The sequence below is a fragment of the Pecten maximus genome, chromosome 12 (genome assembly GCF_902652985.1).
Source record: "Pecten maximus chromosome 12, xPecMax1.1, whole genome shotgun sequence".
Classification (NCBI taxonomy): domain Eukaryota; kingdom Metazoa; phylum Mollusca; class Bivalvia; order Pectinida; family Pectinidae; genus Pecten; species Pecten maximus.
Genome location: NC_047026.1, coordinates 5,480,174 through 5,493,198, shown reverse-complemented (window position 1 = coordinate 5,493,198; position 13,025 = coordinate 5,480,174). Strand labels below are relative to the sequence as shown.

Here is a 13,025-nt window from a genome sequence, read left to right as displayed (position 1 = left end):
TTACTTGAACAGTGAAAGACAGCTTAGTACACATGCAGATATACCTATATGTAACAGATGTCATATTGATGTTGGATCTCTCAATTGAAACTGTCCTGCAGACGATTTCTCCCCAAAATGCATAAAGCATGTGATCGTGAATATTGAACACAGTAACACCTTGTACGTTGTATACATCATCGTGTGATTGGTTGGATCAGAAAAAATACATGATGTGTTTGGGTATAATGTTTGTCACATGATTGTCTGTTTACTTCCAAATATGGTGTTTTCTCCCAAATATGGTGTTTTCTCCCAAATATGATGTTTTCTCCCAAATATGGTGTTTTCCTGAATTGACATACAAAGTAGGCAGTTTCATGCGGGACACACATCAATCAAAGAAAAAAAAATCTTTTTACTTCGAAACTTTACAAATGGCTCATACTTTAGACAATACAACACTTTTACAGGGAACAAAAATTGAACCTATTTTTAAATAATAACATTAGCACTGTTGTGACATAGTTCTCTGCTGACATGCTTTAAGTACAACAAAACCAGCGTTTACAACTGATGACTTTTGAGACAGCTGCATTAAGTCAGTTTCGGAGGTGATATTTAACTGTGCAACAAGTCAACTTACAAAAGCTCACAAACTCAGATAAATTGCACTGCACAAGTCAGGTAATTCTCGAATCATTTATCAAAAGACAAATCTCGGAACATCCTCAATCATTTCAACTGTGAACCTTCCCGAATTATACATCATTCAGAAATTAATTGAGCATAAAATATTGAAATACGGTAGCTTAAATAATAATTGTGTTTTATAATCATAATTATGATATTAATTACAGTCAACATGCATGTCATCTCCTCACAACATTTTTTAATTACGGTAAAATAATTATATTTGTAATTAATTACATCACAACACTTTTAATCATGATAATAAATGTTTGTAATTTTCTTGTGATAACATTTTTGATTTTGCTAAATATGGTTGTTTTTCTTTATTTACCCACTAACTGACATATAGTTACAGCTTATATTGAATTCTGATATTTTATTTTGATACCTAAAATTTCAATATCTACTTCTATACACAGGCTGATTGTGATAACTATCATATCATGAAAAATAACGTGTAAAATCACCAAATAGCGAGATATCCCTTAGAACTTAGAGATCCTGGCAACTGCCCCACATAGGTTTCGAACTCACAACCCAGAGGTGGAGGGCTAGTGATAAAGTATCAGGACACCTTAACCACTCCCCCCCCCCCCCCCCCCCAGAAGGGAAGACAACAGGGTATTAAGTCTTCAGAAAATCATCAATAAAGTTGTGGCCTATTGAAACATCAATTAATTTAACACCAGGCGACAGGAGACTTCAAGGGGCACAGAGATAAAATCAAATCTTGCCAACACAAATGTATACAAATATTCCTCCTTTCCTAGGACCATATTTTATAAGTTATATTTTTGCTAAAGTTTTTTGTAGTAAATTCTATCTGGAGTACCTGGTTGAATTTCCCCATATCAAATACAACATGTACCGGTATACTACAGGAAATATACTTTGATAACTTAGATGTATAATGACTGACTATAAAAAATCACATTCTATATATGTTTTTGTTGTTAATAGCAGAAAGCAGTTGACTATAAGGAAAAGTATTTAAGAAAACAAAATGTGCACGAAAAATCTCTATTCTCTCATATCAGTAAGAAGGAGGAGAGTAAACATTTCTCAGATTTTAAAGAGGCGAGTCTCACCATCAACAAGATAACAACAAAATTAAATATTTACTATCATCGACAGATGTGTGGTCTTTTCTAAGGAAGGTACCTTTACAGAAGCATTCTGACAAAATGGTCAATGTTATACAATTTCAACTTGAGGTTTAAACCTTTGTGCAATCAGCTTGATGAAAATATCATGATGTCATAAAAAATTTATTTTTGAAAGCCTATTCCTACACAGAACTTTTCTTGCCAAATCGTATGTGTATACCTGGTTATCTCTCCTTAGTTTTAAACTTAGAAACCTAGAATCAGACAAATTCAAAATACCGACCAAAATTAAGTTTAGTCTTTAATTGTTAAAATTCTAGAAATATGACCAGTCTAACCCACCCCATATATCTAACAGAAAAAAAAGGTGGAAAAAAAAAAATGGAATTACATTGCAAGATTTATCTCCCCTTGTACAAAGAATGTTAAAAATTACCCAATGCATTCCTTTCATTACTTGTCTCAATATAGCAAGACAGTACAAATAGCTGCTAGACTTATTTTAGCAAGAGACAAAAATCTTATTTCTTTCTTTATTCATAAATGATGACAGGAACATAGGTATATTGTGATGATTGAAATTTTTTTTTTTTAAATGAAAAAAATGGGTGGCAACACAAAACGTTACCCTCATAATGCTTTGACCTTCAATTTACAGGAACTTGAAAAGTGACAAACCAGATCTAGAAAGCAACCGTGCATGGACACATCACCACAAGTGTAAAATTCTTTTTTTTCAAGAAAATAATAATTATGAATATATGCGTTACAATACAAATAAAAATTCTATGACTCCTTCATGAATTACACAAAACTGTATATTAACTGGTCAAATTATAAATATGCAAATAGCATCATAAACATGCAAATTTATGCACATAGCATAATTAATATGCAAATTTATGCACATCATGTCATTAATATGCAAATTCATGCACATAAAAGTAACAACTCTTACTCACGTACTCTACAACAAATAACAGAAAAACAAGCCACATTTTAAACAAAGGTTTGGATATGTGCAGCTTCTCATTCAATAACACAACAATCAGATACGCCTAAAAAATTATATCATCAATTTTTGATTTTATATCAAGGTAATAAAACAAGATAAATTTCTTAACTAGAAAAGGGTTAATTACTGTGTAATGATTAGCACAGCTTTGCAGAAACAAACCAGACTTGGATAACATTAGATCTGAGTTTTAACTGACAGAAAATAAAACATTGATATTCAATCAATTGCTTGATTCACTAGACTTCTCTTTGCTTTTCAAGTGTTCTAACTTCTATTAAAATGGAGGTCGGGTATCCCTGAAAATATACATGTATCAAAGTTCATTTTCTACCACATGATGAAACTGGACACAACATTTATCATTACTCACACTCAATAGAGCTCACGTTCTCATTACATTTGTACCTTGTACTCAGGTCATTTTGAACTGAATGTACAGGTAATCAAGACAAGGTAAATAAATGTATTTATACAAAAGCTGTGAAATATTTAGAAAATGTCATTTTGACTAGGAGAGTATGTAGAGTACTTTTAGCCTGGTCGAACCAATTATAGTGAGGAGTAACGGCAATAAAATGGAACAGTTACTTTTCTAATCCACAGACATTCATCCCCATTGAAAGACAGTCCTCTTGTGAAGAGGCAATTTGTAGCGTTTATGTACTCTGGTGTGATTTGAGTGGAATTCCCCCTGACTCGTGAGTTATCGCAGTGCACAGTTTCCCCAATCATTGCATGCTCAACTGGAAGTTTGTAGTTAGTATGTAAAACTGTCCACTTTGAATTATACCAGAAAGCCTCAAAGTCTGTACATTTAACCAAACCATTAAACTCACAGCTAATTAATGTTGGAATCAACTTGAATGGGAATATTTTCTTCAAAACCTATTCATTTAAATTGAATTAGTCATATTGTTTGTACAATTTGGAATATTACCAGTACAAGTACATGTAAATCATTGTTTAATTTGTTTGAGAAAACTGTTTCACCTAAAAAATGATTTCAGAGTATGCAAATGGCTGGAGAAGGAATCGATAATAAAATGTTCAGGAGAAGGCATACATGGGTTTGTCTTATGATTTAAATCTACAAATGAGGCAATCTAGCCAAACATTCACAAACATTAAAATGACCATTTTTGTGATGTCATAAATAAGTGCGTTGTGATGACGTCCGACAAAATGCCATAATTGTGTTAGTGGTGGAAAGGTACACATTTGAGTTATACTTAACAAGCAGTCTTATAGATTAAATTTGAGAGTTTTTGCTTATTTTCTCATAAAATTGAGTTATGTGAGAAATAGAATCTTACACTTGTGTCACATTTGTTGTCGCACCTGATCTTACATGAGTGTCACTGTAATGTGGAATTAGTGACCTTAAGGCCAGTGACATCTTAAATTCATATACGTGTATTTAATATTTGCCTTAAAAATTCTGTAAAATTCTGTATTTGCAGTACATTTAAAAAAAGACGTTGCTTAAATCAAAGGCCAGTGGTCACAAAACAAAAACCAATAACAATTCATGATAACTCCATATTCACAACAACAAAATTACATACTTCCAATCATATAGACTGTATTCGACCCAATAATATACGTGTACCTTTCCCAATAAGTGCACGCCGAGCTTTTTCCGTAAAGGAAGATGTGTGCACCCAAGCTTTTTCCGTAAAGGAAGATGTGTGCACCCATAAGAATATATAAGAAAGTTTCTTACACAACTGATGATCTGCCAATATAATATTCAGTATTTTAACCAAAGACTAGATAAAATTATGTAAAAAAAAAAAAAAAAAAAAATCAATCCAAATTTCATACAGAATTTTTTTCTGCTTTCGTTGTTTTATTATCTGACACACCCATTTTTTGTTTTTTTTTTAACTTACAGTGCGCTCATTAGGTCGAATACAGTATTAGAACATGCTTTTCCAACATGTTCTAATCTCATTAGGTCGAATACAGTATTAGAACATGCTTTTCCAACATTTTATTCATCTATTGCCCGTTTCAATAGCAAATGATGTCACAAGGTTATCTATACCGTCTGGTACAGAGCATTTCAGTTCATTTGTCAAAAACACAACCTGAGTTTATTACTGGTAAAACCAATTATATAAAAAAAAAAAAAAAATTCACGATGAAATGAATAAATTAATATTTCACACTGATTATTCCCATATCAAAATTTCCGATAATTCTTCGAGAGGCTTCAAAACGAACACATTATTAACTTAATATTTCATACACTAATAATTCTAAAACCATATCAGATCTTCGAACAACAGGCATTCGTATGTGTGTTGTGCATGGGATAAACTCGTTGATTAAATGTGTCACATGCTCATTTCGTACTCTTCCTATCTTCATGACTGGAGAGTTCCTCATTTCTATTTGTATCCAATAGTCAAAGGAACTCATTTTCCATGGCATATCTATGACAAGTTTTGCTGCTCAGCACTTAAGTGGAAATGTCCATCTTTAAAACTTTATAGAATAACATCTGGAGTTATTGTAAAGAACAGAAAGAACTCTTCGTGGATGTCAGGACGGGTTTGGCAGCTGCCTCATTGCTATGTATAATCTCAGCTTTTATCACCCGCTGGTGTGTCTCAACCTCGGGCTTAGTCAGCTTGATACCAAGAATTTCTGCTGCCACACGTTGAAAACAAAGGGACACCTGAAAGACATTGTTTGTACCATGAGATCAAAAGAACTTGTATTAGGTAAATTATACTTTTCTTATAAGAATACAAAAGATTCTTTTAATTTCTCCGAGCCCACATATGAATTTTGTTCACCATGGACAGGTGTATTCAGGTTTCAAGATTGGAAGATTATTAGAATCCTTTACCCCCTTGGGGGAATCTCGACCCGAGGGGAAGATTCTTAAGTTTCCAAACATCATGCTTGCTGAGTGTTTGGCAACTTAATTATCTTACCCCGAGGGTTGAGATTCCCCTGTCTCACTTCCATGGGGGTGAATGATTATTTTTCTCTTACCCTGTTTACTCTCTTTTGTATCTAATATTGACGTTATATCAATGCAAGGAAATGTTGACGTGACGTAATTGAATTGTCGACATGATGACATTGTACTGTACTGTAAATTCAGTATCTCTTTATACTGGCCAATGCAATTGTTGAGAACGTGAAAAGACCACATGTAGCTTGTCTTTTCCCTAGGGTGAGATTAATAGAATCTTTCACCCCTTTTGGGGTGAGATAGGGAGGTTATCCTTATAACTTAATTTCTGTATGTAACATTGGTATCCCAATATATACTCTGTACTTACAACACAAAATACAATATACGCCCTAGTTAATGTAATATTCAGGGTGAACAAAGGGCAATAACTGTCAATATTGTCAACAGTCTGTATTATGCAACCTGTGTCACTATACTGAGTTTCTTCATGCAGAGCCTGTAAGAGGTAGGTGTTTGTCATACGTCATATCAGTAAGAAACTGATCATATATTGTCTCAATAATATTCAGTCAATTATTTGCATCATGATAATTTCATTTTTTTTCATTATGAAGTGGTTATCTGGTACTCTGTGCTAGTAATATGGATATCAATTCAGTATCTCTTTATACTGGCCAAATATTACTTTAATCTAATATATATAAATATTGATATTCATGAAAATATCCCAAATTATTTATTGTATATAATCAAGGGAAATAACTTTTTAGTGACAATTTTATTTACAAAGTCGACAAAATTCGGCAGTCCGGATTACAAGTTTTCCGGACAATTTGGGCTGGAAACGAAGGTGTCCGGATTATGGAGGGTCCACTGTAGTAAACTGAGATCTTTTAATTGAGGCTGTATAAACTTACCGAGTCGCCTGTTTTGGCAGAAACAAAATGGCTGGACATGCCCTTCTCTTGGGCAAACTTTTGGTGCTTATCCATTTTCACTGTCCGCATGTGTTCAAGATCAACTAGGGTAAAAGAATTCAATGTCTTACCAACCAATAAAAACAAGAGCGTCGCAAAAAGATACATAATATGCTTTGCCTAACTCTATCAAATGATGAGTATATCATGTGGTATTCTTGGACTAAAACATAATAAAATAGTTGTATTCTTGGACTAAAACATAATAAAATAGTTGTATTCTTGGACTAAAACATAATAAAATAGTTAAGTCCTAAATAGATAAAAAAAAATCAAAAGATAGAAATCATTACCAGAAATTAATCCATATTATCCAGAACACATCCAAATATTACAAAATTTGGACTTATTTTCCGAAAATTTAATCCATATTGTCCTAATTAAACCCCATATGAACATCCATGCCAAAACCTAGGACAATTACACATGATCTGAACTGTAGGCCACTGAAGAAATAAAGAAAGAAAGAAAGAAAGAAAAAGAAAGAAAGAAAGAAAGAAAGAAAGACAGACAGATCGAGACAGATGCAGACACTAAACCATACTACGCCCCCCAAATTTTGACTGGGATATAAAAATTTCATTTTCATATCAAATTATTCCATAAGAAACATTTAAATGAAAGACAATAGTATGTGAGCCAAAAAGAAAATGAAATTACTTCAACAATGTTGATTCCTTTCAACAACTTAACCTTCCCAATAGAAACTTATTATGTAAAGGTGTGTCCTAAAACCACGTTTTAATAAGAAATCCCGGAAAAATCTCGCTCCAACCACTGAATGACCTTTATTGGTGCTTTCTGATCTTTTCTCTACTTTTCTCTTCTCTTTGCTTCTTTCCCCTCTTCCACTTAATCATTTGATAACATGAGGAATCAACATAATTCCAAGAAAGTTCTTAAGAACTTTCTGAAATATATCAATAACAAATTTCAGCTGTCCAACTCCAAGATGGCTGCCTGTCAGCCATTTTGTATTTCAAATCAGACCAAAAATTGAATGGGCCCAACTAGAGACCAAGGAAAACCTTCAAGTGAAATTTGAGAAATATCCCTCCAGTACTTCTCAAGTAATAGCGATAGCAAACTGTCAAAATCAAAGATGGCTGCCTGTCAGCCATTTTGTTTTTCCTTTCAGACTCAAAATTGAATGGGTGTAACTAAAGACCAAGAGGAACCTACATGTGAAGACTGAGAAATTCCTTTCAAGAAAAAGAAATTACAAAGACTGTTTATGTACGGACACCGAACATAGGATGACATAAATAGCCCACAATCTGATGATGTTGGGCTAAAAATATGAACATATTGAAGTTACCACTGTCAGTAAAGACTACCTCATTCTCCGACATAAACAGGGAAAGCTCACTTTGTCCTCATAACAATTTTCCTGGTAATAATACAAAATTATTGTTCATGTGATCAATATATTCAGCATTTACTATTTTCTCATAAACGTTGATTCACACCTGTTTTCTGTTTTGGGTGACAACTTAACACACGAGCTTGTTATAAATACACTTACCTTTATTACCTACTAAAGCCATATGCGGTATTTTTGTTTCTCTACCAAAAACCTTTTTCACAGAACTATACCAATCTTCCACATTCTCAAAGCTTGCATAGTTTCGTTATATCATAGACCAAGAGGATCCCCTGTAATAAAATCATACAAAATATATTAGAACTTATCTATAATATATCAGAATACAAAATATAAATGTATCATTTAAACATCAGACCCTGCCCTCAAATAACCCCCCTTCTTTATTTTTTGCATAATCATCAATTTCAAAATACATGTAGTAATATACCGTAAAGTGGTATTAAAAAAGCCCTCCCCGAACATTAATACTAAACTTCTGTTATAGGGGAGGGGGCTTATTTGAGGATGAATACAAAACATGTGTTATGTATATTCATAAATTAGATGATTTTTTATTTTTGTTGTTATTTTTCATATCTGCATGATATATCATATTAATCAATTTCCAATACATCCTGAAATTATTTTTCAAGAGAACGTTAACCCTTTCAGCATTTATAAAATATTAATGAAATTACAAGCCTGGCACTTTTTCCTATCTAAGTATCATGATGAGTCAACATCCCTTCTCTAACAGCTTTGATTATGATACTTACGTTGGAACCATATACATAGTTTTCTAACATCTTTCCGCCCAATGTCTGTCCACCGATGTCCCAAACCTGTAGTGCCACATGAACATTACCTAGAGCAAAAACAAATACTTATCAATTAATGTTTGAAAATTATTGTTCTTAGTTCTATTTTTAAAACCATTCCAGTTTGCGCTTTTATAAGCAAACACCCCTCACAAAATGTTCCTACAATAGAAACAGGGGTCCCTTAAAAGGATCCATTCCCCTAAAAAAAGAAATGTGAAAATTCCCAATTTACAACTGAAAAATTCCCAATTTGAAGTCACTTTTGGCATAATTCACCTGGCAAAATTATTTTTTTCAAGAAGAAATCTTTTATTGTGCTTAAGGCAAGATCCCCAGTCACATATCCAAGCAGACTTCAACTAAAATGTCCGCCATTTCCTTGGAAACGATGACTGGAAGATATATATTTATCACAGGGAACATCTCCAAACCATTCAATTTTTTTTCTTAATTTCAAAACAAAAGCTTTTTAACTTGTATTGTCAGCTTTAAGCCAAGTCATATAATGAATTATTCATTTGTTGAAAAATGTGCTATATTTTACCTGGCAAAATTATTCTTTTCAAGAAGAAATCTAGTCCAATAGTCTGTTTATACTGCCTTCCAAATTGTTCCTGTGAATACCTGGTAGCTATAGACGTCTGAAATGACACAAAATTAACAAACTACATGTGTAATTAATTAATTAAGTTCTAAGAATATGGTAGACATCATGTATCATTCCTCAGGATTATAACCAGGGAGCTCTCCTATAGGTCTCTGTAATATAATTAAGTTAAGTTTGTTATTCAAAACTGGTAACTGTTAATATATAAAACTCTCAAAAGTGTCAAACTTATACGAGTAACTATATGAACATATGGACAAATAAAACACTGCATGAAATTAATACATGTTAACTTTCAAGATGGGAGGTAAATGTGTGTACCGATTACCTGTAGTATGGCCATGGTAAAGTACAGAAAGAACAGATATATAGAGGATTTTGAATGATTTCTTAGCCAATATATACAATAGACACAGTTGTGTAGCTATATAGGTGGTAATATAAACGAGTAGCTATCCGAAGACTCTCATCTGTGTTATGGAAGAGGTCATCTAAGGTACATTGATACTGGTTGTATTCACTTGCCATTAATTAGTAATTTAATTAGTTTTGCTGTGTCATATTTGCATGTTCCCTAGTGGACAAGAGTAACTACCTGATACCTCTAGTGGACATATTACACCCCATACAGGTACCTGGCAGTTGTCACCCTCTTTCTTTAGAAATCATCCCCCCAGGGGTCCATTTACAGCCAGTTAGTACTGTATTTAGCCTCTCATACCTGGACTAATTAGATACTGGATTTTACCTGTGGTCTGTTTTAACTGCATGTTTATAGATTAATTACCTCAGAGCTTTTTCTCACTGGTTTGAGATGGGGTGTTTTGGTCTCATTTTGGGAAGAAAATTGGTGAATTGGGAAAGATTTTTTCAGGAGTAAGCTGAAAATTTTGGGAATTTGGCTTTAATCTGAAATAATTTCAATTGAGAATGGGGCCCATTAACGGCCCAAAAAAGCCTTCAAGAAAAAGCCCTGTACCTCATAAACTCCAGTAGCCTGTATTAGGAGATTTTGCATCAATAATTTCATATAAATGAGTTAAAATTTTGATTGTAATTAAATTTGTCAATGAAATAACATAGCCTTTAATCAGAAATTAACCTCTATAGGACATTTATTGTTCTGCTTTAATATGAAATTGCATTTGTGTATTCATGTTGCAATAATTATATATGAATAGGTCATGTTTGTATTTTGTTTTAATTTTCTGTAGGCCGACTACAATACATATTTATAAATGCAACTGCTATTACATACCTTCCTAATGATGAAATGATACAACTACAGACACACCCATGTTGATAAATAAAATATATGTTTGAATCATTTCTAATGGCAATCCAATAAATAAATGATGCTTAAAATTGTGATATCCCTATATAAACTATAGTAAAGTTTACCCTCTCCCCATGCCAAGGGGGAAATGTGAGATCCCAGTGTCATAAAATTCAAAATCTTGGTATTAAGCATAAGATGCTTAATACCATTCCATCTATGAATAGTATTTGATTCCATCATATCTTGTTCTTGAGAAGAAGATTTTTGAAATTTCAGTTAATATGACCCATTTTTGCCTCACCTCCCCGCCTCTGGGGTGTGGAGACCATATTATTCACTAGTTTGTTTGACCCTGAGCCATGAAAGATTTTTGCAAAATTCAATCAAAATGAAGAAGTTGAAAATGTAAATTGTTCATGTATGCACAACAGACAAGACAAGACATAAGTCGCACAATGGTTGATGGAAGACAAAAGGCAAGTAGAATAAAAGTCTAAAATAACCTGAAAAGTTATAACAGAATTTTTTAACATATCACCTTAAAATATCTACAGATATAGCAACCCTGTCTAGCTATTCGGGTCGAAGACTTTAAAAGGGAGGGAAGAATGTAGCGGAACTGGACCGGGTCGATCATCGGCAACCAGGTAGCTAGTGTTCGGAGGTCCTGGGTTCAAACCCCGGTCTGGCCGTGCATTTTTCCACTACTACTACATCTATACTAATAGCAACCCCATATAGCTATCTGCCATGGTTATTTGATAAATATCACCCTGTCACTAATTCCCAATGGCCATGACCAATTTTGTATAATTAATATAACACTTTCAATAAGTACACCCTGTACATGCAGTTACAATTCAACAACTGTAGATATGTTCAGGCTACCTATCATAATATCAATATTTTTAATTATCACTGATATATAATTAGCTACAGGGCTTTTTCTCACTGGTTTTGGAAGGGTCCTTTTCGTCCCATTTTTTTGAAGAAAATTTGTGAATTGGGAAATATTTTTTCTGGAGTAAACTGCAAATTTTGGGAATTTGGCTTTAAAATGAAATAAATACATTGGGGAATGGGGCCCATTAACGGCCCCAGAAAGTCCTTAAAAAAACCCTGAGCTACCAGTACAATTAAAAATCCACCATCTGCTGAGGTATCAAACTTATTATAGAGCCCTATATTTCAATATAAAGTTTATTTTTCTGGGACATCTGAGGACAATTTTTTACACAAATTGCTATCTATATAGGATTCTCTTCACATTCACCACTGCCAGCTATGAGGACACTCCCTCATACCACCATTCCTTGAGGGCCGATGAAAACAGTTTAAAATATCCTGCCTTCACAGGGCTCTCCAGCAAGACTAAATGGAAATTCCAACCCGGCGGAGTTGTCAAGGCAACCTCAGCTAACCTGTCACTCGATTTTCTCTCTACATGTTAATGCTGGTACGGTATTCTTGACAGGGAAGATAAATTAATAACATTCATACATCACTGGAATTGCTGGCATTTGTAAGTCATCGGTTTGTTAGACAGGTGTATGTGGTTTCCCTGTTGGTCGCAGGTCTTTCTGTAGGTACTGTTGTTGCAGAAAAGCATTATTAAACCTAATCACAAGTTAGAATGGTTTTCCACTACAACCGTTAACGTTGCTAGTCTTATTGTAATGTCCGCGACATGTGCACTATGCATGTGTATATGTGTCTTATCTTCTGTATGTAAATTGAACATTTTGTCATTTATCTTTTAACCATCTTAAAATCTTTTGGTCGTATCAAGTACAGTACATATGACATGACAAGTCTACAATGAAGCTAATGTGGCTGGATTTACTGACCCAGTTGCTTAGAGATGTCACATGGCATTACCTTTCCGGAAGATCCATCACCCATAATGACAATTTTCAATTGTTTGTCGGGGGATTCATCTTCGGAGTCCGACATTATGAAAAGGAAACTCTGTTTTCTAAAGGGTCAAGGCGCCGTCAGGGATTTTTAAATCGACATTTCGGTACCATCTTCTATTTTCCAAATATTTACAAATGCTGTCACTGGGAAGTCAGTGTTACTTTCACGCTTAATATGTTCGACCAATTCAAGCTTTCCGAAGATCAAGCTGATTTGATGACGTCAATGAAGAGCGCAAAAATGTGTTAGCAAAGAGCCCGCTTCTATTCTTATATTTTATCGTGATTTAAATCAAAGACCTCATGCATAGTGGACTGACGGACAGCTAAT

At 33.7% G+C, this 13,025-nt stretch overlaps 1 protein-coding gene across 1 annotated transcript; it reads right to left on the bottom strand.

Moving 5' to 3' along the window:
• Positions 1-2,297: 2,297 nt before the first annotated feature.
• LOC117339116 (ras-related protein Rab-28-like) lies at positions 2,298-12,844 on the bottom strand. The gene is given in 7 exon segments (XM_033900522.1): positions 2,298-5,479; positions 6,646-6,749; positions 8,231-8,333; positions 8,335-8,361; positions 8,848-8,936; positions 9,437-9,533; positions 12,657-12,844. Coding segments are annotated over 7 exon segments (666 nt in total). The 5' UTR covers positions 12,732-12,844; the 3' UTR covers positions 2,298-5,308.
• Between the last annotated feature and the right edge of the window lie 181 nt (positions 12,845-13,025).